The sequence below is a fragment of the Xenopus tropicalis genome, chromosome 7 (genome assembly GCF_000004195.4).
Source record: "Xenopus tropicalis strain Nigerian chromosome 7, UCB_Xtro_10.0, whole genome shotgun sequence".
Taxonomy (NCBI): domain Eukaryota; kingdom Metazoa; phylum Chordata; class Amphibia; order Anura; family Pipidae; genus Xenopus; species Xenopus tropicalis.
The window spans coordinates 9,711,771-9,738,303 of NC_030683.2; the positions used below are offsets into that span (position 1 = coordinate 9,711,771).

At 47.7% G+C, this 26,533-nt stretch overlaps 1 protein-coding gene across 1 annotated transcript in view; it reads right to left on the minus strand.

The window, feature by feature from the left end:
* gpr162 (G protein-coupled receptor 162) overlaps positions 1 to 17,905 on the minus strand; it is a 42,339-nt gene extending 24,434 nt beyond the window's left edge. Inside the window, exons 1-2 of the mRNA XM_002941682.5 lie at positions 17,713 to 17,905; positions 445 to 2,009 (exon numbers count right to left, since the gene is read on the minus strand). Coding sequence (XP_002941728.1) covers positions 445 to 1,281 — 837 coding nt within the window. The 5' untranslated portion in view covers positions 1,282 to 2,009; positions 17,713 to 17,905. The remainder of the gene's footprint in view (positions 1 to 444; positions 2,010 to 17,712) is intronic.
* Between the last annotated feature and the right edge of the window lie 8,628 nt (positions 17,906 to 26,533).

Consider the following 26,533-nt stretch of genomic DNA (forward strand, 5'->3'; position numbering starts at 1 on the left):
GAGAAAGGGAATGGAAGAGAGAGAAAGCGAATGGAAGAGAGAGAAAGAATGGAAGAGAGAGAAAGAGAATGGAAGAGAGAGAATGGAAGAGAGAGAACGAGAATGGAAGAGAGAGAACGAGAATGGAAGAGAGAGAACGAGAATGGAAGAGAAAGAAAGAGAATGGAAGAGAGAGAAAGTGAATGGAAGAGAGAGAAAGAGAATGGAAGAGAGAGAAAGAATGGAAGAGAGAGAAAGAGAATGGAAGAGAGAGAATGGAAGAGAGAGAACGAGAATGGAAGAGAGAGAACGAGAATGGAAGAGAGAGAACGAGAATGGAAGAGAAAGAAAGAGAATGGAAGAGAGAGAAAGCGAATGGAAGAGAGAGAAAGCGAATGGAAGAGAGAGAAAGAGAATGGAAGAGAACCCCATAGCAAGCACACCCACAGTTCTGACAAGGCTCACCAGTATGGGTAATCCAGTGAGTGCATCGTACAGGAGAACTATGCCTCCAACCAGTCCGGTGACCTGCGCCGCTGTCCTCGGTGACTCTGATCCATCCAGTGATGAACGTCTCTTTCCCTGTGCATCCTGCACCACAATGGCTGGAACTTCTATCTTGCCCTCCACCCCGCCTTCCCCTGCCCCTCCTCTTTGCCCTGACGCAGGGCAACAGCAGGCATGGTATATAGTCACTCCCAAACATCCTAGGCCTGTCCCCACTCCTCCTAGAAGCAGAAGCTGGAAACACAGACCAAAGCCCAAGCCAATGCGACTAGCCAGGAAGTGGCAGCCGCGGGTGTAGAAGCGCCGGGCGTTGTCATGCCACCCAATAGAGGGCAGTGTGGAAAGCACAAAAGAAGCTGCCCAAATTCCCAATGCCCCCTGTAGTGCCTGCCTCCGGGCACCACCAAGCCTGTAGCTGACTGGCCACCGTACCATCCACATCCTATGGTAAGAGAGACAGGCCACTGTGAGGCAGGTAGATAGTGCCAGGGTGTAGTATGTGGAAACAAACACCTTGCACAGTCCCTCGTTCCACTCGTACCCGGAATGTTTATGTCTCAGCTGAACAACTGAAAAAAGGGACAGAGGTATGGCGGCCATTAGAAGGTGTGTTCCAGCCAACAGGCAAAGGAGCAGCTCCAAGGGACGAGGCCGTTGCCCGCTTCCCCCGCGGCTGGCCAAGCTTAAGATGCTCCATCCATTGGCGAGGAGTGCGAGGGCACCACATGCCAGCCAAGATAGGGAGTTATTCTGGTACAGCTCATCTGCCTCATCCTGATCAGAGGCCCGGGGCATCTTCTGGGCCCAAAGGGCAACAGTCCTACTTTTGCCTTTTCTAGTCTATACAGCCTTTCCAAGTGTTCTCCCCTTAATGGCCTGTGCCCTACTCTTTATTCACAATCTTATTCAACACTTCGGCTCTTTCTCACAAATCCCTCAAGCCTCTTGCCCCACTGTATTCTGCCCCCAGTACTTTTCTTTGTTCCCTATTGGAAGTCCCTTCCTTTCTGTGCCTTCCTGCTCTAGATTCTACTTCTTCCTGAAACCTCAGGTTCTTACTGGCCTTCTGGAATCCATGGTTGGTCAGAGACTGAATGGGGGGGTTTCTCAGTAACTCTATATACCGCCCTATGCCGTTCACTGTTTGCCAATTCCTGGATTTCCCTTTCCTCTATCAACACTCTCCATGATTTACCATTAGTCAATTCCCATTCGATTCTCACTATAGACCTGCAGTCTGTTGCTCTCTCCCAGACAGTCTCTTATTCCTGGTTCGGAGTCTCTTGTCTACCTCAGTCGTCCTCGTTTTGGGGTGACTTTTTAACTTCTAGGCTCTTTTGGTCTCCTCTTTCCCACGTGCCCTTTGACTAGTACTTTGGAGGCAGTCTCTTTCTGGTTTGCTCTTTGGGCACAGACTCTGGACACCCCAATGTCTTAAATTCCAAGGGAAGTCTGGTGATAATTGTAGGAGCTCTCGTGTAGAGCGCTCATGTCACTTCTGCTGTCTCCTGTTTGGATCTCTCCTGTAAATAAAAAAAGAGAAAACCATCAGTGATCTGAATGGCTGCGGTTTGCGGGCGTCGAGCAGAATATACTGGCCCAGGCCTATGGAGTGTGTGTTCCTATGTCTCAGGAACCGCCAATCTCCCTGCGTGATAAATGCATAAAGCAATGAGAGCAGCTGGCAGCCCTCGCCATAAAGTCACGGGAGATTTATTAGTCGGCTCTGCCGACAGTGATGTGACCTTCCTCAGGTTCTCATGCAGACCCCCCCCAATAAATCTCTCGTTATGATGCACAGCAGTGCGGCCCAAGTGGCGATTCAATTAGTAAAGTGCAGCTTTGTACGGAGAGAGCCAATAGTGTGACAGTGCCATTCCCACGCCGAGGAACCAAATCATTGCTACTCACAATATAACAATGCTCTCTTGTATTGGGAATATTACATTTCTGTACTAGAACAGTGCAAACATGTAATGAACAGAGACTGGCGAATGTATATTTAGAGCGCCCTTGAGTGGAACATTCCATTATATTCACTACTCATCCTGAACCCCCTCTCCCCCTTAGTTTTGCTGCCTTTCTGGAATGGCATTCCCCTACTCATTGGGGCCTCTGGGAAAAAAATGATGACATATTATATAACAGCTTGAATTCTTCATATTGGGTAAACCCACCAAAATAATGTTTTTAAAGTTATTATTATATTTAATTTATATAGTACTGACATGTACTGCAGCAGTTTATTACACATAGTTACATTGGGTGGAAAAAAGACCATCGTAGTCCATCATACATCGTTCACATAGTGAGCTTACAATCTAAGGTCCCTATTACTTCCACACTCACTGGGGGCAACTCTCTCAGGAGCAGCTGAACTGACGCAGCCAGGGGCAGACCATACAGACTCCTTGCAGATTGTGCCCCCACCCTATTTACTGTGTTGTTCTGCAATAAGGCAAAAACTGTATTAAGCTTATTAGTAACTATGGGAAAACAATTCTATTGGACCATTCTGACAGTGCCTTTATATGGTCACAGAACCCCTCAGTGACTGCTAATATCCTTATCATTTACAGTAGGGGGTACATTATCCCTTATAATACATGAGTGATACTCAGAGTTCCCTGTATAACTCAGCCTGCAGCCTTGTGCCTTTATATGGTCACAGAACCCCTCAGTGACTGCTAATATCCTTATCATTTACATTAGGGGGTACATTATCCCTTATAATACATGAGTGATACTCAGAGTTCCCTGTATAACTCAGCCTGCAGCCTTGTGCCTTTATATGGGCACAGAACCCCTCAGTGACTGCTAATATCCTTATCATTTACAGTAGGGGGTACATTATCCCTTATAATACATGAGTGATACTCAGAGTTCCCTGTATAACTCAGCCTGCAGCCTTGTGCCTTTATATGGGGGGCACAGAACCCCTCAGTGACTGCTAATATCCTTATCATTTACAGTAGGGGGTACATTATCCCTTATAATACATGAGTGATACTCAGAGTTCCCTGTATAACTCAGCCTGCAGCCTGTGCCTTTATATGGGCACAGAACCCCTCAGTGACTGCTAATATCCTTATCATTTACAGTAGGGGTACATTATCCCTTATAATACATGAGTGATACTCAGAGTTCCCTGTATAACTCAGCCTGCAGCCTTGTGCCTTTATATGGGCACAGAACCCCTCAGTGACTGCTAATATCCTTATCATTTACAGTAGGGGGTACATTATCCCTTATAATACATGAGTGATACTCAGAGTTCCCTGTATAACTCAGCCTGCAGCCTTGTGCCTTTATATGGGCACAGAACCCCTCAGTGACTGCTAATATCCTTATCATTTACAGTAGGGGGTACATTATCCATTGTATATTTCCCTTGCATGTTAGAATGAAACCCTATTCTGTAGGACACAATACAAATGTATGTCATGCCGCTCGCTCCGCTCTGCCGTTCCTAAATCGGCCCGTAATGGAACGCGCCTGAGTAAGTAAGAAGCTGTAAGTAGAGTGCACCCCTGGGTTCCGCTCTCCTCCCTCTCCGTTCCATCTCTCTATTAATGGCCTGGAGGTGATGGCAGAGGGAAGCGGCTGCCAGTGAGTGTGAGACACGGATAGAATGGGGGAAAGCGCACAAATGGCAGATGGAACGGAGCCGAGATAATTGCACAGCTAGGAATTTGGGGAACAAACAAACGCATTTATTGTACACGCTACATGGAGCGCTCGCATGAATCTTTCATGAAGGATGAGCTGGGAACAAACAAAAGAGTGGAAACATTAAATGTCAGTTGGTAAATAGGAAAAAGGGAAACCCAACAGTATATTATAGGAGTGTGGGCCCAAGGCAGAATATAGGAAAATATATATTGGTTACATCATACGGGGGCCCAGGTTGGTTATGGGTAGGGGCTAACTATCACTCCAACATTATTAACTATTACAGGCTTAGTGGGAGCAAACCCAGGGGGGGTTGTGCTCACCGTTAGTTTCACAGCTTTATCACTAATGGTGTAATATTTAGTGGTGAGCACAACTTTCCCTTTCTTGCTATAGTTTATACAGGGGCAGGGGCCAGCTCCATGTTGTAGCTCCCACCCTTCCCAGCCACAGTCAGGTGATCCCAATGGGCCAATAAAAGGGCAGCCATTTGGGGGTTTAACCTTGAAAGCAAGTAAGTTGCAGGTAAAACTCAGTCCACTTGTTAAATGTATATTAGAGCAGTAGAATTCTATGAATCAGATAAAAGTGAGTGTAGGACTGGCCAGACTGGGGGTGAGTGAGTGTAGAACAGGCCAGACCGGGGGTGAGTGAGTGTAGGACAGGCCAGACTGGGGGTGAGTGAGTGTAGGACTGTCCAGACCGGGGGTGAGTGAGTGTAGGACAGGTCAGACCGGGGGTGAGTGAGTGTAGGACAGGCCAGACCGGGGGTGAGTGAGTGTGGGACAGGCCAGACCGGGGGTGAGTGAGTGTAGGACTGGCCAGACCGGGGGTGAGTGAGTGTAGGACAAGCCAGACCGGGGGTGAGTGAGTGTAGGACAGGCCCAGACCGGGGGTGAGTGAGTGTAGGACTGGCCAGACCGGGGGTGAGTGAGTGTTAGGACAAGCCAGACCGGGGGTGAGTGAGTGTAGGACTGGCCAGAACCGGGGGTGAGTGAGTGTAGGACAGGCCAGACCGGGGGTGAGTGAGTGTAGGACAGACCAGACCGGGGGTGAGTGAGTGTAGGACAGACCAGACCGGGGTGAGTGAGTGTAGGACAGACCAGGACCGGGGGTGAGTGAGTGTAGGACTGGCCAGACTGGGGGTGAGTGAGTGTAGGACAGGCCAGACCGGGGGTGAGTGAGTGTAGGACTGGCCAGGACCGGGGGTGAGTGAGTGTAGGAACAGGCCAGACCGGGGTGAGTGAGTGGTAGGACAGGCCAGACCGGGGGTGAGTGAGTGTAGGACAGGCCAGACCGGGGGTGAGTGAGTGTAGGACAGGCCAGACCGGGGGGTGAGTAGTGTAGGACAGGCCAGACCGGGGGTGAGTGAGTGTAGGACTGGCCAGACCGGGGGTGAGTGAGTGTAGGACTGGCCAGACGGGGGTGAGGAGTGTAGGACAGGCCAGACCGGGGGTGAGTGAGGTAGGACTGGCCAGGCCGGGGGTGAGTGAGTGTAGGACAGGCCAGACCGGGGGTGAGTGAGTGTAGGAGGCCAGACCGGGGGTGAGTGAGTGTAGGACTGGCCAGACCGGGGGTGTGCCCTGGGTACCCCTGGAACTATAGCGGGGTGACTGTTACCCCAATGTTTCTATATATCTGTAACCTTGTTATGGGCTAAGGGGGCCCAGCCTGAAGGCCAGTTAGGGGGGATTTGGGGTGAGTGCTTATTTGTGCCCTGGGTACCCTGGAACTATAGCGGGTGACTGTTACCCCAATGTTTCTATTATATCTGTAACCTTGTTATGGGCTAAGGGGGCCCAGCCTGAAGGCCAGTTAGGGGGGGATTTGGGGTGAGTGCTTATTTGTGCCCTGGGTACCCCTGGAACTATAGCGGGGTGACTGTTACCCCAATGTTTCTATATATCTGTAACCTTGTTATGGGCTAAGGGGGCCCAGCCTGAAGGCCAGTTAGGGGGGGATTTGGGGTGAGTGCTTATTTGTGCCCTGGGTACCCCTGGAACTATAGCGGGGTGACTGTTACCCCAATGTTTCTATATATCTGTAACCTTGTTATGGGCTAAGGGGGCCCAGCCTGAAGGCCAGTTAGGGGGGGATTTGGGGTGAGTGCTTATTTGTGCCCTGGGTACCCCTGGAACTATAGCGGGGTGACTGTTACCCCAATGTTTCTATATATCTGTAACCTTGTTATGGGCTAAGGGGGCCCAGCCTGAAGGCCAGTAAGACTGAGAGGACTGATAATCACTGCCCTAAGGGGCTTCCAGCAGTTTAATTACGAGCAAAAGTCGGACACATTAGGTAGATTTGCGCTGGGAAAGGAACGCTAAGAGGCGTATAATCACTGTGTATAACTATAAGGTTAATGCGCAGAACCCTCTGGGGTCAGTCTAATCAGGAGGCCTGTGCAGAGGACGCAAGGTCACCCTGTTGGATTACAGGAAAGGAATTTTCTGCAGAAAAGGGTATTTTTCCTGCAATAAAAGCGCAGATGAACGCCGCCTCATTACTCAGGGGTTGCGCTGACAGACACGGAGTGTGCCATAAAAATGAGGATAGATAGCGAAGCGGGGCGCGAAGTTACAAGCGTTTATTTAAAGAGATTCTTAAATATGACTGATGGCCGGGGAGCGAAGTGAAGAGAAATGACGGCAATTTTAGTGGAACAAAACAGCTTTATACGTCGGGGCTTTACTAACGGCCGCCATCCGTCCGGCGCTTTGTTATACCGTGATGGGTGTAAAATCGCTTTGGAGGAAAAGCAGTTTTGTGCATTATTTCAGGCTTTGTTGAAAATATTTAATTCAAAAGAATATTTCTATAGAGCCGGCATCATTGTTCATCATTCTCTGTAGCCCCATTGCATCTCTAATTACTAAGCCAACACATTCTGATGGGACTGATGGGAATGGGATAGGGCCCTTAGATTGTAAGCTCACTGGGGCAGGGACTGATGGGAATGAGATAGGGACCTTAGATTGTAAGCTCACTGGGGCAGGGACTGATGGCAATGTGATAGGGACCTTAGATTGTAAGCTCCACTGGGGCAGGGACTGATGGGAATGGGATAGGGACCTTAGAGTGTAAGCTCACTGGGGCAGGGACTGATGGGAATGGGATAGGGACCTTAGATTGTAAGCTCCACTGGGGCAGGGACTGATGGGAATGTGATAGGGACCTTAGATTGTAAGCTCACTGGGGCAGGGACTGATGGGAATGGGATAGGGACCTTAGATTGTAAGCTCACTGGGGCAGGGGCTGATGGGAATGGGATAGGGACCTTAGATTGTAAGCTCACTGGGGCAGGGACTGATGGGAATGTGATAGGGACCTTAGATTGTAAGCTCCACTGGGGCAGGGACTGATGGGAATGGGATAGGGACCTTAGATTGTAAGCTCACTGGGGCAGGGACTGATGGGAATGTGATAGGGACCTTAGATTGTAAGCTCACTGGGGCAGGGACTGATGGAATGTGATAGGGACCTTAGATTGTAAGCTCCACTGGGGCAGGGACTGATGGGAATGTGATAGGGACCTTAGATTGTAAGCTCACTGGGGCAGGGACTGATGGGAATGTGATAGGGACCTTAGATTGTAAGCTCCACTGGGGCAGGGACTGATGGGAATGGAATAGGGACCTTAGATTGTAAGCTCACTGGGGCAGGGGCTGATGGGAATGTGATAGGGCCCTTAGATTGTAAGCTCACTGGGCAGGGACTGATGGGAATGAGATAGGGACCTTAGATTGTAAGCTCCACTGGGGCAGGGACTGATGGGAATGGAATAGGGACCTTAGATTGTAAGCTCACTGGGGCAGGGGCTGATGGGAATGTGATAGGGACCTTAGATTGTAAGCTCACTGGGGCAGGGACTGATGGGAATGAGATAGGGACCTTAGATTGTAAGCTCACTGGGGCAGGGACAGATGGGAATGTGATAGGGACCTTAGATTGTAAGCTCACTTGGGCAGGGACAGATGGGAATGGGATAGGGACCTTAGATTGTAAGCTCACTGGGGCAGGGACAGATGGGAATGGGATAGGGACCTTAGATTGTAAGCTCACTTGGGCAGGGACTGATGGTAATGTGATAGGGACCTTAGACTGTAAGCTCACTGGGGCAGGGACTGATGGGAATGTGATAGGGACCTTAGATTGTAAGCTCACTGGGACAGGGGCTGATGGGAATGGGATAGGGACCTTAGATTGTAAGCTCACTGGCACAGGGACTGATGGGAATGTGATAGGGACCTTAGATTGTAAGCTCACTGGGGCAGGGACTGATGGGAATGTGATAGGGACCTTAGATTGTAAGCTCACTGGGGCAGGGACTGATGGGAACATGATAGGGACCTTAGATTGTAAGCTCACTGGGGCAGGGACTGATGGGAATGTGATAGGGACCTTAGATTGTAAGCTCACTGGGGCAGGGACTGATGGGAACATGATAGGGACCTTAGATTGTAAGCTCACTGGGGCAGGGACTGATGGGAATGTGATAGGGACCTTAGATTGTAAGCTCACTGGGGCAGGGACTGATGGGAATGTGATAGGGACCTTAGATTGTAAGTTCCAATGGGGGAGGGACTGACATAAATGATGTACATTCTTTGCAATGTGCTGCAGAATATGTTGTACCAATATAAATAGAGGATAATAATGATTTCAGTATGACCAGAGAGTAATCAGGAGCTACAGGTACAGGAGGGAACAGCTGCCTGAATTTGTTTGTTCAGCACAGGGAGAGCGAACATTAATACTATGTCAGCATACCATGTAGTTTCTAATTTTAAGTTATAGCTATAAATGACTTACGCAGAATATAAATGCAGAATGTACCATATCTACCGCTACCATCAAACTCTGCTGCCCTGAGTGGGAAACTCCAAAATCATAATTTAGCCCTCAGAGTCAAAGGAAACTTCATAGGTATCTATCTCATCTATATAAGGGAGTGTGAGCAAGCTGAGTGTATGAACTGCACCCAATCTTCTGCTCAGGAAGCAGTCTCTTTCCCTGCACACCCAATCCTGGAGACTACGGTCATTTACAGATCTTTCTAAGCTAGAACTATGTGGATGGTGGGATAGCACTTTAACTGTAGAGATGGTAGAGAACGTGTTTTTGTAAAAGAAAGAAGGGTTTGGTGTGTACATAATGGAGAAGACGACAGTGGATCATTAGCTGGAGAGCGTTGGTTCCATGTTGGGGAGAATGTTTATATAGAAGATGAAGTGTTTGTTTAGGTAAGAATAGAGGGCTTAGAAGTGGTGGTCACATGGTGGAGAACGTGTTTTTGGAAAAGAAAGAAGGGTTTGGTATGTACATAATGGAGAAGAAGATGATGGTGGATCATTAGTTGGAGAGTATTGGTTCCATGTTGGGGAGACTGTTTATATAGAAGATGAAGAGTTTGTTTGGGTAAGAATAGAGGGCTTGGAAGTGGTGGTCACATGGTGGAGAATGTGTTTTTGGAAAAGAAAGAAGGGTTTTGGTATGTACATAATGGAGGAGATGATGATGGTGGATCATTAGTTGGAGAGCGTTGGTTATATGTTGGGGAGAATGTTTATATAAAAGATGAAGAGCTTGTTATGGTTAAGAAGAGAGCTTAGAAGTGGTGGTCACATGGTGGAGAACTTGTTTTTGGAAAAGTAAGAAGGGTTTGGTATGTACATAATGGAGGAGATGATGATGGTGGATCATTAGTTGGAGAGCGTTGGTTCCATGTTGGGCAGCTCATTTATATAAAAAAAGAGTTTGTTTAATATAACTCCAAATCCCTTTGTATCATGTTAGTTGAGCCAAATAAGCTTTATTTACACTACATAAATGATACAAATCCCATTTTCCTTGCAAGTACACAATCACAGCAGGTAGGTGCCATTTTGTAAACACTGTCATTAAGACAAGCTTTGCATCATCCCAAAATCTTGTTTATGCTCCATACTCTGGCACCTGATGCCCATGTACAGGATACATAAATGCAATGACCTCTAGGAAATGCTGAATGGAAAGTGAAAGTAATTGCCTGTCCCGTCTCTATGCCTTAGTCAATAAATGACTGACAGCTGAGATTTTTAAATACATTTCTAATAAATAAATGAATTTTGGTTTCATGTTTTTCTACAGCTTTATGTGTGGTTGACAGGTCCACATTAAGAAGAGAGGCTTTGGAAGTGGTGGTTCATGGTGGAGAACATGTCTTTGAAACAAACAAGTGTTTGGTTTAATACAAAATGGAGAAGATCATGATGATGAATCATAAGTTGGAGAGGGTTGGTTACATGTTGGGCAAATGAAAAAGAGTTTTGTTGGGTTAGGAATAGAGGTTTGGAAGTGGTGGTTGCCGGGCAGAAAGGGAGGGCTGGTTAGGAAAGATTTAGTAGCTCAGAAACAGGACAGAACTTGTTTTTCTTGTATTGGACTAAGGGTACTAAGTAAATGGTGAGATATGCTGTTGTTGGACCTCCATCTGTTCCCCTAATTGAGCAGGAATGATCTTGTTCATGGACGACACCCACTGGAGGCTGCCAAATAAATAACCCTTTGCACTTGCTGGATATCCCTCTTAAGGCGGCCATACATGAGAAGATCCACTCACTTGGCGAGGTTGCCAAGCGAGTGAATCTTCTCCCTATATCCCCACCTGGGGGTGGGCGATATCGGGGAAATTGTAGTCCCCAGGGCCAAGCGATTGAATTATATTGGTGGCAATGGGGCAGTCGGCATCAACAAGCCAACGCGGTCCCCGTTCTGACTAAATCTTTTAACCTGCCCGATCGATATCTGGCTAATTTCGGGCCAGATATCGGTCGGGCATGCCCCTTGTTCCTGCCCCTACACGGGCCGATAAGCTGCCGAATGGGTCTAAGGGACCGATATTGGCAGCTACTATCGGCCCGTGTATGGCCACCTTCAATCTTTTTTAGATGGAGCAATCTGTAATCTGTTGCTTATGCCTGTGCTTAAAGTTGTTGACCTGTAAACACCAATTAATTAATCTGTGTCCATGGTTTAATGCAGTGCTGTCCAACTTCTACGGTGCCGAGGGCCTGAATTTCTCTAGCATACATGGTGGAGGGCCGCTAATGGAAGCCAGTTTTTACCACTCCCCTTTTTGAAACCACACCCACTTCAAACCACACCTATTTTTTCACAATGGTGGTAGCACAGCAAAATCCCAAATGCTTAGTCCTTACTGTGGGGATATCAACCATCATTCATATGTGAAAGAATTATGTCATATTAAGATATACCCTTAAATTCCATATGCCTCCTCCTCCCCTGTGGATAGCAGAGCAACCCCCAGCACATAATTACACACCTTTGGGACCATTTAATGGCTATTTCCAACTGCTAACAAACTCCCACAACAAACCCCTGCCAGGTTCACCTTCCACAAGCAGCATAGGGCAGGCAGAGTATGGCACACACAGGCAGCACTCTGCCTGTCCTATGCTGTCTGTGTGTGCCATACTCTGCCTGTCCTACCATGCCTGTGTGTGCCATACTCTGCCTTCCCTATGCTGCCTCTGTGTGCCATACTTTGCCTGCCCTACCCTGCCTGTGTGCCATACTCTGCCTGCCCTACCCTTCCTGTGTGTGCCATACCCTCCCTGACCTATGCTGCCTGTGTGTGCCATACTCTACCTGCCCTATGCTGGCTGTATGTGCCATACTCTACCTGCCCTATGCTGGCTGTATGTGCCATACTCTGCCTACAGTACGTATGTCTGAGGTGTGAAGAAGTGAACAATGGGAGTGATTACAGTATGAGCCTGAGGTGGGAACACTGCAGGGGGTGAACAATGCAGAGATTAAAAGGTGTGAACAACACAGGGGATTACATATTTAAACAATACAGAGGGATTACAGCCTGAATCTGAGGTGAGAACCATGCAGGGGGCCAGTTAATCTCAGTACTGATACCATTTAATGCTTACTCAAAGGTAAACCATCAAAGCAGCCAGACAGGTGGGGGGCCACACAGAGGGGGGTCGCGGGCCGCATGCGGCCCGCGGGCCGCCAGTTGGACAGCACTGGTTTAATGTATTAACAGGCCTTTGCCTGGCTAGCAATTTGTGCAGCCACCCTGGCCAGAGAATCCCGTGGGCACCCTAAGGCCGTTGGCAGTGGATGTACACTGACATAGGACAATACAAATGATCTGAAATAGAATCAGTCCCGGGGGTAAGAATCAGGAGTGTACAGGGCCCAGTCCTGCAGATATACATGTGTCCAACGAAAGTCATTAGGGGGCCACTGGCCAACATGTCACCAAATAAAAAGCCTGTCAGTTCATTGAGAAACTCCGGAACCAATTCATTATGCAAAGCCACATGTCTATGAGATAATCCCTGCAGTCCTATTGATGGATAAAATGACTCATATATAAACGAGACAGTGAAGAAATGTTATTGTAACAACCCTTGTAACCAAGAAGAAGACACGGCAAGGGACGTCTATCTCCATTCCCTGCAGGCTCCTTACAGGCACGGCTGTAAAAATTGGGTAATTGGCCACATGTTGGTCACCCTAATGACTACCTCAGCTTTGCTTAATCAGGGATATCCTTCATTTATGCTCCGCCGGTCATAGACACGGAGAGACGGTTGGGAAGGAAATCCCAGCTGAAGCACATTTGTACCCTCAAGCTTTAAACATGAGGAGGTAACATGAGGACATGGGCTGGATAGAGCTGCTTATTAGAAATGAATAGAGGAAAGTGCGGGGCATACATACACCATCATGAAAATAAACAGTGAAAAAATGTGTAAGATCATTTGGGGTGGGCAGAGAATGTGCATGGAAGGTAGATCCAAAACGTTGAATGGACTATGGGCTGATAAAGTATTCCAGGGCTTTGATTGGTTTAAGGTTGGTCTACTTCTAATTAGTTATAATGTGAGGTGAGAGATTGGTCATTGGATTACCCAACAGGCAGAGTTCTAGACTAGTAAGTGAAGGTTTGTTGGCAGTGGTGCATGGCTGGGGTGTCACTTTGGCTTTCAGGTTGTACCGTAAGAGTCGAGGCCTACTCCGGCACTAGCAGATGATGCTTACATGACACAGGTGCATTTTGGGATATCATTATGTAGCATAAGGGGACAAATAAGGTCATGGTTCTGTAGCTACAACTGGCTACTAAAGGTTCTATAATGGCCTTAGGTACCAATGGCAGAATGGTTTCTAACAAGCAGCAAAAATCTCTAACCCATCTGTAGAAGCCATAATTGGTTACAAAAAGCATATGTTCCGATGAGGTTGGTGTGAGGTGGGTAACAAGGAGCTGGGTTGTAGTTTACTAACAGCTAGAGAGGAGCAGGTGTTGCACTGACACTGACAGATGATAGAGAGACAGGGAGGATTAAATGGTAACTAATTGAATACTAATTGTAGGATGGAAATCATTGAGAGGCGATGAGATGTGAGGGTAGGAATTAGGGTAACAAAGCGCCAGAGCCAGATGGCTGAGGGGTTAGCAAATGAAATAGCAGGGTGGCAGTTTGATGAACAGAATTGGGGTGCAGAGTTAGGAGGAAAGGCAGGGCAGAAAGGGGGTCAGTCAGTTCTAGATAGTAATAGAAGGGTTGTGTCAGACTTTGAAAGAATGGGGGTGGCAGAGCTAGGCAGTTTTGGGGGGGGGGGTTACAGTTAGGTATAAACTGTGGGATGGTACTTAGTGTTAGAGAGGGGAAGGATCAGTTAGAGTTAAATATAATGGGGTGGTATATTTAGAAAGAGTTGGCAGTTAGGCTGAAACTGTGAAATGGCAGTTGGTGTTAAATAGAAACATGGCAGTTAGAGATATTTAGAGAGTTAGAACTAATAGGGAATCACAGGTAGATAGAAACAAACAAACAGATCTGACTGGTCTGACCCAATGATTGGCCCAGGGCCCAGTGATCAGATCCCAGCGTTGGCCTGTGCAGTCCTGGTCTCAGAACCGCACCGTTCCAGTGCAGCTGTCACCTAATGGGATTTTTAAACTGGCGTGATAGATATCTAGGTGATTCCTGCCCACATATCAGTTGGGGAGGCCACTGGAAACTGCTCCATACGTGGGTCATTAAACTGCCAACTTTGCCTGGAGGCCAACCAAGCTGAAGGGAGGGTAACACATTCACTACTTATGGGGGTAATTTGGGACAACTGAAAGGGAGAGCAGCAGGGAATCATGGGAAGGAATGGTCAGTGCAGATGATACAGGGAGAGGAGAATGAGAGAGCGTATGGGGGAGCGTATGGGGGTGCAGGCTCAGTGGGAGGGCAGGTAATGGGGGGGCAGAGGCACGAGAGAAGGTGTGTGGGTGAGACAGAGCGACAATAGGGTGTGAATGAAACACTGCTTTTTCATAGACAGGAAAGAGATTGCATAGTGAGTGGGAGAGATGCAGAGAGTGACAGAGAGACAGCTCAGTAAGTTATGGGGAGAGCAGAGGGTGACAGAGAGACAGCTCAGTAAGTTATGGGGAGAGCAGAGGGTGACAGAGAGACAGCTCAGTAAGTTATGGGGAGAGCAGAGGGTGACAGAGAGACAGCTCAGTAAGTTATGGGGAGAGCAGAGGGTGACAGAGAGACAGCTCAGTAAGTTATGGGGAGAGCAGAGGGTGACAGAGAGACAGCTCAGTAAGTTATGGGGAGAGCAGAGGGTGACAGAGAGACAGCTCAGTAAGTTATGGGGAGAGCAGAGGGTGACAGAGAGACAGCCTAACAAGTGACAGAAAGGGAACCTAGCAAGTCAGGAAAAGATGGGAGTAGTATTGGAGAGAGAGGATAGAGTAGGGGTGCCCAAACATTATCACTCTTGATGTTTAATACCCAGATACACATATCAATATATAAGTGCAGTTCCAATTCCCATGTAATGGCAGATAAGATTATACAAGTGCTGACACAGCAGTATAGCCACATTCTAACGCTCCGGTATGTTGGGGGGAAAAGAAGTGTCGGGAGGGTGCCCTGCTGCATTTGCCTCGTGGCCTACCATAAACCTGATCTACTGCGCTCTTGGGCAGAGAGTCAGTGACAGAGGGGTGACCAAGAGAGACCTATAGAGATGCCGAGAGAGACATAGGGCTGAGCAGGAAGATTAGCTAAAGAGATAGGGAGAGAGAGTCCATAGGGCCGGAGAAACAATGTGAGACAGCCAGGAATACAGTGTGAGACATACAAAGGTTACTGGAAGCAATAGAGGTCTCGAGAGGGAGGTGCAGGTACAGTGAGGGTGAGGGGCACAAGAGAAAGGAATGTGAGAGTAACTAACGAGTAATGATCAGAGGAAGTAACGAGCAAGGCTGGAAAGTGGGAAGAAAGACACAACGATGCAGATACAAGAACCCCAAATGGTGGGGCTGGACATAATAACGTTGAGAGAGATTTAGGGGTATAGAGTTCTGGTAAGGAAAATGCACAGAGTTGTTGGTGAGCAGTGTCACGGGGTTGCTGGGGTCTCAGTATGGGGTGCCAGTTAGGAAAGCAGAAGGGTGTCGGTGAGGGTGGGTGCCAGGTAGGCCAGCGTGATGGTGGAGGAAAGTGCCAAAAGGGCCAGTAATGTAAGCACAGCAGTGCCAGGGAACATGGGGCGAGGTGACAGTCGGAAGTGCCTCTGAGTGTGATGCTGAAGATCCAGGTGGGGGTGAGAGGATTATCAGTGAGGGCAGTGATCAGACCCAGTTTGGAACTTTTGATGGGTAACCCAGATGGTGGTGCCGGGAGTTGTACGAGTAACAGTAACATAGATACATGGCTTAATCAGGAGTAGTAGAAATACCCTAATGTAGGTAACAGTGAGAGATTGTGGGGTACAGTAATGTCAGCGAGGGGAACAGAAGTATGGGAGAGAGGGGTGCAGATGAAGGACATAATGGAGTATTGCAGGGGGTATTAGTGTTGGGTACAGGGGGTACTGAGCACAACATGGGGATGTAGGCTGCAGCGGTGAAAGAGACGCACAGGAATCCCAGATACCAAGAGATGGGGCTGTGCTGGGTGCATGGCAAGAATCACAAGAATGGTGCTTAGTAAGTCATAGTGGGAGCAATGGTACTGATCCAGTTGTGCCAGAGACGGGGGGTAGGGGGGCACATACACTGGGGAATCTGTGCCTTGGTATCACTGAGAGGGGTGCACCAGTCACAGTAATGGGGGGCTAGAGAAAGACTAGTAGCTACATTGGTCACAAGATGGAACTGTAATGAGTACTGGTGAGTACTGGTTAGTACTGGTGAGATGGTGCTGGAGGTACAGGAGTACTGTTTGTGAGCTGCTCTGTGGTACTGGTAAGGAAGGCACAGGGGGTGCAGGGGTATCTGTGGGGGTCTGGTGAAGAAATTAGTGAGTAGGCACAAGCAAATAATGGAGTGTCAGTGGGGTTTGTGTGAGGGAGGTGCTGAGGGTAAGGGAGTACTAGGGAGATTATGCTGGGGTACTGGTGAGGGGGTCCCTGGGTTAAAGGAATACAGGAAGGTTGATGTTGGGGTACTGGTGAGGGGGTCCCTGGGGTACAGGAATACTGGAAGGTTCATGTTGGGGTACTGGTGAGGGGGTCCCTGGGGTAAAGGAATACTGGAAGGTTGATGTTGGGGTACTGGTGAGGGGGTCCCTGGGGTAAAGGAATACAGGAAGGTTGATGTTGGGGTACTGGTGAGGGGGTCCCTAGGCTAAAGGAATACTGGAAGGTTGATGTTGGGGTACTGGTGAGGGGGTCCCTGGGGTAAAGGAATACTGGAAGGTTGATGTTGGGGTACTGGTGAGGGGGTCCCTAGGCTAAAGGAATACTGGAAGGTTGATGTTGGGGTACTGGTGAGGGGGTCCCTGGGGTAAAGGAATACAGGAAGGTTGATGTTGGGTACTGGTGAGGGGTCCCTGGGTAAAGGAATACTGGAAGGTTTGATGTTGGGGTACTGGTGAGGGGGTCCCTGGGTAAAGGAATACTGGAAGGTTGATGTTGGGGTACTGGTGAGGGGGCCCTGGGGTAAAGGAATACTGGAAGGTTTGATGTTGGGGTACTGGTGAGGGGGTCCCTGGGGTAAAGGAATACAGGAAGGTTGATGTTGGGGTACTGGTGAGGGGGTCTCTGGGCTAAAGGAATACTGGAAGGTTGATGTTGGGGTACAGGTGAGTGAGGAGTAGCCGGGGGGTGGTGCTGGGTGCCAGAGAGGTGGGTGCACAAGTACCAGACAGGGGTTACTAGAATACGGGGAAGGTGTTGCCAGGACACCAGCGAGAGGCGCAGGAGTGAATGGAAGAAGAATACAAATGAGAGTAGTAGGGATGGCATTAGCGGGAGAGACCGGGAAGCTGAATGGAGGGAATGAGGGAGCAGAGATGGGAGCAGCACAGAGACGCAGGGTGAGGAGAGGCACCATTGGGAGGGGGAATATAACAGGGAGAAAGGAATCAGTGAATGGGAAAACAAACAGGCTGTACCCTTCCCAGAAGATGAGTTTGGAGGTGGGGGGCCCTGAGAATGTCGGGGGGATACACAAAGGGTAATGGGCAGAGGATGGAAGGGAAGCAAAGGCTGTAGCAAGGGAGACGGCAAAAGACTTACCTTCTAGTTACTGCTGCCATGGAGACAAGAGCATCTCTGTGTGTAGCACTGAGTGTGTCATTACCTAGCGCGCACACACACTCGCACACACACACACCCCGAGGGAAGCGCACACAGCCAGCTGGACCTCAACACACACAAGATACAGAGAAGATGAGAGGGAGGAGGGACAGCAACAGGGAGGGGGACAGGCAGAGAGAAAGAGACAGATGGAGAGGGCTTCTGAGAGAGACAGTTAGCGAAAAATAAAAAGAAACAAGAGGAAAAAAGGGATAGTTAGGTAACAGGGGATTTAGAGAGAGCAAGAGAGGTCAATTGCACTGGGAGGGAGTATGAAAGTGATAAATAAACTGGGAATGAGAAGAGAGGTACAGGGGGGAGGATGGAGAGACATGGAGAAAAGTACAATATAGAGACAGAGAGAAGTGAGACAGAAAATTGGAAGATAGAAACTAGAGAGAGGGGTGGAAGAGATATAAAGAGGGGATAGTGGGGGAGAGAGGGGGGAAGAGATATAAAGAGGGGATAGTGGGGGAGAGAGGGGGAAGAGATATAAAGAGGGGATAGTGGGGGAGAGAGGGGGAAGAGATATAAAGAGGGGATAGTGGGGGAGAGAGGGGGGAAGAGATATAAAGAGGGGATAGTGGGGGAGAGAGGGGGGAAGAGATATAAAGAGGGGATAGTGGGGAGGAGGGGGAAGAATATAAGAGAGGGATAGTGGGGAGAGAGGGGGGAAGAGATATAAAGAGGGGATAGTGGAGGAGGAGAGGGGGAAGAGATATAAAGAGGGGATAGTGGGGGGAGAGAGGGGGGAAGAGATGATAAAGAGGGGATAGTGGGGGAGAGAGGGGAAGAGATATAAAGAGGGGATAGTGGGGGAAGAGGGGGAAAGAGATTAAAGAGGGGATAGTGGGGGAGAGAGGGGGGGAAGAGATATAAAGAGGGGATAGTGGGGGAGAGAGGGGGGAAGAGGGATAAAGAGGGGATAGTGGGGGAGAGAGGGGGGAAGAGATATAAAGAGGGGATAGTGGGGGAGAGAGGGGCAAAGATGGGGAGATAAGAGCTATAGAGAGTGGGAGACCCAGGGAGACACACACAGTGGGAGACTGGGAAGAGAGGGGAAAACTGAGGGAGATACTTGGGGGTAGAAGAGGGAGTACATAGGTGGAGACCAGGAGAAATGGGGGAGATATAGAGGGAGGACAAATAGAGAGAGGAGATTTACACCCATGGAGACTTCTGGACAGAGAAGCTATACTGAGGGGAACCTAAGGGAAAGGGGAGATGCAGAGAAGATGAACTGGGGAGAGAAGTGGGTACAGGGTGGAAGACTTGGGGTGGAGAGTGGAGGAGACTGAGCAGATACAGATCTGGGGGTGAGAGGGGAGACACAGATGTGAAGATTTGGGGAGACCATACAGTTAAAGAGGGGGAATGATTAGGGAATGAGGGAGGAGATACAGGGATGGGGGATGAGACAGCTGGAGTATATAGAGAGTGAGGTTGGACAAGAGAGTGACAGACTGAGATATAGGAACAGAGAGAGGAGGAAAGATCCGTGAGGAGAGGCGCCAGAGTCAGAACAGAAGGACAGATACTGACTAAATAGTAATAATAGGTGCAAAGTTTGCTTCAGTTTGGGTAACCCTCAGCAACCAATCAGCAAGTAGCATTTGTTAGCTGTTTAAAAGCTATGAGTTAGCAGGCCTGGTGCAAATGTTTGGCCTATGAAAGTGCTATATATATGGAGGGAAAGGAATAAAGAGGGACACAGAAGGCAAAAGGGTGGGCAAAGGGACAGAGCCAGGGTGGGTGCAACAGGCTGGGATGGGAGGGGCCACAGGGGTGGGAGACGCCCAGAACTGAACCAACAGGTGAATGAGAAAAAGAAAGATCCAAGATGGGAGCAAGAGTAAAAGCCCGGCCTCTGTACCATCCTGATTCATGAATCTCTTAGGGTCCGGCGGAACCCTGAATGCTTTGCCAAAGATTCGCCCGAATGTCAAACTAAATCCTGCTAAAATAGACCGAATCTTGGCCAAATCCCGAACCGAATCCCGGATTGGGTGCATCCCTACACATAGCCCCCAGTATGTATGTCACCCACACAGGCCTCCCAGGGTTTGCAGGGACCCTTAAAGATAAATATTACTTTTCTCAAATTGCAAAAATTCATTAAATTGGAAAAAAACTTTCTTGAATTCATGTGGATAGTGGCATAGTGTCTGTAAGTATGGGTGGGATACCGTTATATTATGGGATGTTCTGAGCTGCCCATGAAAATGTCATTCTCGTCCCATTCTTAAAGGGACAGTACACTCCCTTCATTTGAGCTAAGAAAGCGATATATCCCTTGTGTAGCTCTGATAGAAACTAGAAATATAATAGAGTTAGAGAGTAATGTGGGCTAGAGACATATGGTATAGAAAGAGACTGATTTAGAGAGAGAGATTACAGAGGGCAAGAGAGACATATGATGCAGTGGGAGTTTGAAGAGAGAGAGATGGGTTAAGAGAGTTCTGTGATGCAAAAGACAGAGACATTAGTGAGAGAAAATAATTCAGAGAGATTACAGAGGGTAAGAGACATATGACGCAAAGGGAGATTACAAAGTAAATTGGGTTAGAAATCAGTACAATGTGATGCAGATGGAGATTACTGAGACTGATAGGGATGGATAAATGAGAAAACACGAGATTAGAGAGAGGGAGATCGTACAGTGATTTGGCTGAGAATTCAGTGAGTGATATGGGCCAGAGATCAGTGAGAGACATGTCCGGCAGTGAGAGAGAGATGAGAGGTATCAGTAAGAGACAGGTCCGGCAGTGAGAGAGAGATGAGAGGTATCAGTAAGAGACAGGTCAGGCAGTGAGAGAGAGATGAGAGGTATCAGTAAGAGACAGGTCAGGCAGTGAGAGAGAGATGAGAGGTATCAGTAAGAGACAGGTCAGGCAGTGAGAGAGAGATGAGAGGTATCAGTAAGCAGACAGGTCAGGGCCAGTGAGAGAGAGATGAAGAGGTATCAGTAAGCAAGGACATGTCCGCAGTGAGAGAGAGGATGAGAGGTATCGAGTTAAGTAAGACATGTCCGGCAGTGGACGAGGATATTGAAGAGGTAGCAGTAGAGGACATGGTTCAGGCAGTGAGAGAGAGATGAGAGGTAATCTAGTAAGAAGACATCATACCAGAAAGCATGAGATGGGGGTGAGAAGGTATCTAGTAAGAGACAGGATAGCAGAGAAGAGAGATGAGGGGAGAGGTATCAGGTATAGAGATCAGGTACAGAGAGAGCGATGGTATCAGTTAAGAGCACGAGATATAGAGAGAGAGAGGTATCAGTAAGAGGCAGTATACAGAGAGAGAGAGGTATCAGTAAGAGACAGGATACAGAGAGAGAGAGGTATCAGTAAGAGGCAGGATACAGAGAGAGAGAGGTATCAGTAAGAGACAGGATACAGAGAGAGAGAGGTATCAGTAAGAGACAGGATATCAGAGAGACGGAGGGTTATTCAGTAAGAGACAAGGATTACAGAAGAGCAAGAGGTATCAGTAAAGAGTACAGGATATAGAGAGAGAGAGGTATCAGTAAGAGACAGGATACAGAGAGAGAGAGGTATCAGTAAAAGACATATGATACAGAGAGAGAGATGAGGGTGAGAGGTATCAGTAAGAGACATATGATACAAAGAGAGAGATGCAATTGTGAGACATCAGAGAGAGACACACCATGCAGAAGTTAATGTGGGATGACAGTGGGGGATATAAGTGAGACATATGATGCAGAGGGATTAGAGAGAGCCATGGGGTGAGTAAGAGAGAGAGAGTAATCCCCACAGAGAAATAAATGACATTTTAAAGACACAAAAGTATAGAAGAGAGACAGATAGAGAGGGACAATCAGGTGGGAAGAGACAGCTGCACTCAGTGTGAGGGGGGGGGATAGGGAGGCAGTTAACCCCTGCAGTGCCAGTTTAGAGGCGCTCCTCACTTTCTGATGATTAGGATGAGTAAATAAATGGTAGTATGGGGGGAGGGGAGGGGGGCTCTCGGGGGGGAGGGGGCACGGGGGGGGGGATTGAGCAGTGAATTAATTTCCCCTCTCAGGATTACAGATTCATTTGTGAAGTAAGATTTCCATAATCTGTATGTGCTGCTGCTTCCCTTATAGCTGTAATTGGAACAGGCAAGTGTAGCACCCTGCACCCCCACCCCTGCACAGGGGCACCCCCACCCCTGCACACAGGCACCCCCACCCCTGCACAGAGGCACCCCCACCCCTGCACAGGGGCACCCCCACCCCTGCACACAGGCACCCCCACCCCTGCACAGAGGCACCCCCACCCCTGCACAGGGGCACCCCCACCCCTGCACAGAGGCACCCCCACCTCTGCACAGTCACCCCCACCCCTGCACAGTCACCCCCACCCCTGCACAGAGGCACCCCCACCCCTGCACAGAGGCACCCCACCCCTGCACAGTCACCCCCACCCCTGCACAGTCACCCCCACCCTGCACAGTCACCCCCACCCCTGCACATCACCCCCCCCTGCACAGAGGCACCCCCACCCCTGCACAGAGGCACCCCCACCCCTACACAGTCACCCCCACCCCTGCACAGTCACCCCCACCCCTGCACAGTCACCCCCACCCCTGCACAGTCACCCCCACCCCTGCACAGAGGCACCCCCACCCCTGCACAGTCACCCCCCCCCTGCACAGTCACCCCACCCCTGCACGTCACCCCCACCCCTGCACAGTCACCCCCACCCCTGCACAGTCACCCCACCCCTGCACAGAGGCAGCCCCCACCCCTGCACAGAGGCACCCCCACCCCTGCACAGTCACCCCCACCCCTGCAACAGAGGCACCCCCACCCCTGCACAGAGCACCCCACCCTGCACAGTCACCCCCACCCTGCACAGTCACCCCCACCCCTGCACAGTCACCCCCACCCCTGCTCAGAGGCACCCCCACCCTGCACAGTCACCCCCACCCTGCACAGTCACCCCCACCCCTGCTCAGAGGCACCCCACCCCTGCACAGAGGCACCCCCACCCTGCACAGTCACCCCACCCATGCACAGTCACCCCCACCCCTGCACAGTCACCCCCACCCCTGCTCAGAGGCACCGCCCACCCCCTGCACAGGGGCAACCCCCCCCCCTGCCCAGAGGCACCCCCCCCCTGCATAGTCACCCCCACCCCTGCACAGAGTCACCCTAGCACAGAGGCACCCCCCCACCTGCACCCCTGTGTATATTCAGTGCTATTGTAACTAAGTACTATGTATATTCAGTGCTATAGTAAATAACACATAATAAATATGTTCTGTGTATATTCAGAGTTATAGTAACAACTTGCTCCGTGTATATTCAGTATATATAGTAACAGGGGGCTCTGTGTATATTCAGTATATATAGTAACAGGGGGCTCTGTGTATATTCAGTATATATAGTAACAGGGGGCCTGTGTATATTCAGTATCAAATAGTAACAGGGGGCTCTGTGTATCATTCAGTATAACTAGTAACAGGGGGCTCTGTGTATATTCAGTATATAATAGTAACAGGGGGCTCTGTGTATATTCAGTATATATAGTAACAGGGGGCTCTGTGTATATTCAGTATATATAGTAACAGGGGGCTCTGTGTATATTCAGTATATATAGTAACAGGGGGCTCTGTGTATATTCAGTATATATAGTAACAGGGGGCTCTGTGTATATTCAGTATATATAGTAACAGGGGGCTCTGTGTATATTCAGTATATATAGTAACAGGGGGCTCTGTGTATATTCAGTATATATAGTAACAGGGGGCTCTGTGTATATTCAGTATATATAGTAACAGGGGGCTCTGTGTATATTCAGTATATATAGTAACAGGGGCTCTGTGTATATTCAGTATATATAGTAACAGGGGGCTCTGTGTATATTCAGTATATATAGTAACAGGGGGCTCTGTGTATATTCAGTATATATAGTAACAGGGGGCTCTGTGTATATTCAGTATATATAGTAACAGGGGGCTCTGTGTATATTCAGTATATATAGTAACAGGGGGCTCTGTGTATATTCAGTATATATAGTAACAGGGGGCTCTGTGTATATTCAGTATATATAGTAACAGGGGGCTCTGTGTATATTCAGTATATATAGTAACAGGGGGCTCTGTGTATATTCAGTATATATAGTAACAGGGGGCTCTGTGTATATTCAGTATATATAGTAACAGGGGGCTCTGTGTATATTCAGTATATATAGTAACAGGGGGCTCTGTGTATATTCAGTATATATAGTAACAGGGGGCTCTGTGTATATTCAGTATATATAGTAACAGGGGGCTCTGTGTATATTCAGTATATATAGTAACAGGGGGCTCTGTGTATATTCAGTATATATAGTAACAGGGGGCTCTGTGTATATTCAGTATATATAGTAACAGGGGGCTCTGTGTATATTCAGTATATATAGTAACAGGGGGCTCTGTGTATATTCAGTATATATAGTAACAGGGGGCTCTGTGTATATTCAGTATATATAGTAACAGGGGGCTCTGTGTATATTCAGTATATATAGTAACAGGGGCTCTGTGTATATTCAGTATATATAGTAACAGGGGGCTCTGTGTATATTCAGTATATATAGTAACAGGGGGCTCTGTGTATATTCAGTATATATAATATACAGGGGGCTCTGTGTATATTCAGTATATATAGTAACAGGGGGCTCTGTGTATATTCAGTAATATATAGTAACAGGGGGCTCTGTGTATATTCAGTAATATATAGTAACAGGGGGCTCTGTGTATATTCAGTATATATAGTAACAGGGGGCTCTGTGTATATTCAGTATATATACTAACAGGGGGCTCTGTGTATATTCAGTATATATAGTAACAGGGGCTCTGTGTATATTCAGTATATAATAGTAACAGGGGGCTCTGTGTATATTCAGTATATATAGTAACAGGGGGCTCTGTGTATATTCAGTATATATAGTAACAGGGGCTCTGTGTAATATTCAGTATAATATAGTAACAGGGGGCTCTGTGTATATTCAGTATATATAGTAACAGGGGGCTCTGTGTATATTCAGTATATATAGTAACAGGGGGCTCTGTGTATATTCAGTATATATAGTAACAGGGGGCTCTGTGTATATTCAGTATATATAGTAACAGGGGGCTCTGTGTATATTCCAGTATAATATAGTAACAGGGGGCTCTGTGTATATTCAGTATATATAGTAACAGGGGGCTCTGTGTATATTCAGTATATATAGTAACAGGGGGCTCTGTGTATATTCAGTATATATAGTAACAGGGGGCTCTGTGTATATTCAGTATATATAGTAACAGGGGGCTCTGTGTATATTCAGTATATATAGTAACAGGGGGCTCTGTGTATATTCAGTATATATAGTAACAGGGGGCTCTGTGTATATTCAGTATATATAGTAACAGGGGGCTCTGTGTATATTCAGTATATATAGTAACAGGGGGCTCTGTGTATATTCAGTATATATAGTAACAGGGGCTCTGTGTATATTCAGTATATATAGTAACAGGGGGCTCTGTGTATATTCAGTATATATAGTAACAGGGGGCTCTGTGTATATTCAGTATATATAGTAACAGGGGGCTCTGTGTATATTCAGTATATATAGTAACAGGGGGCTCTGTGTATATTCAGTATATATAGTAACAGGGGGCTCTGTGTATATTCAGTATATATAGTAACAGGGGGCTCTGTGTATATTCAGTAATATATAGTAACAGGGGGCTCTGTGTATATTCAGTATATATAGTAACAGCGGGGCTCTGTGTATATTCAGTATATATAGTAACACGGGGGGCTATGTGTATATTCAGTATATATAGTAACAGGGGCTCTGTGTATAATTTCAAGCTATATACTAGTAACAGCGGGGCTCTGGTTTAGTTCAGTATATATAGAAAAGGGGGCTCTGTGTATATTCAGTATATATAGTAACAGGGGGCTCTGTGTATATTCAGTATATATAGTAACAGGGGGCTCTGTGTATATTCAGTATCATATAGTAACAGGGGGCTCTGTGTATATTCAGTATATATAGTAACAGGGGCTCTGTGTATATTCAGTATATATAGTAACAGGGGGCTCTGTGTATATTCAGTATATATAGTAACAGGGGGCTCTGTGTATATTCAGTATATATAGTAACAAGGGGCTCTGTGTATATTCAGTATATATAGTAACAGGGGGCTCTGTGTATATTCAGTATATATAGTAACAGGGGGCTCTGTGTATATTCAGTATAAATAGTAAGAGGGGGCTCTGTGTATATTCAGTATATATAGTAACAGGGGGCTCTGTGTATATTCAGTATATATAGTAACAGGGGCTCTGTGTATATTCAGTATATATAGTAACAGGGGCTCTGTGTATATTCAGTATATATAGTAACAGGGGGCTCTGTGTATATTCAGTATATATAGTAACAGGGGGCTCTGTGTATATTCAGTATATATAGTAACAGGGGGCTCTGTGTATATTCAGTATATATAGTAACAGGGGCTCTGTGTATATTCAGTATATATAGTAACAGGGGGCTCTGTGTATATTCAGTATATATAGTAACAGGGGGCTCTGTGTATATTCAGTATATATAGTAACAGGGGGCTCTGTGTATATTCAGTATATATAGTAACAGGGGGGCTCTGTGTATATTCAGTATATATAGTAACAGGGGGCTCTGTGTATATTCAGTATAATTAGTAACAGGGGGCTCTGTGTATATTCAGTATATATAGTAACAGGGGGCTCTGTGTGTATATTCAGTAT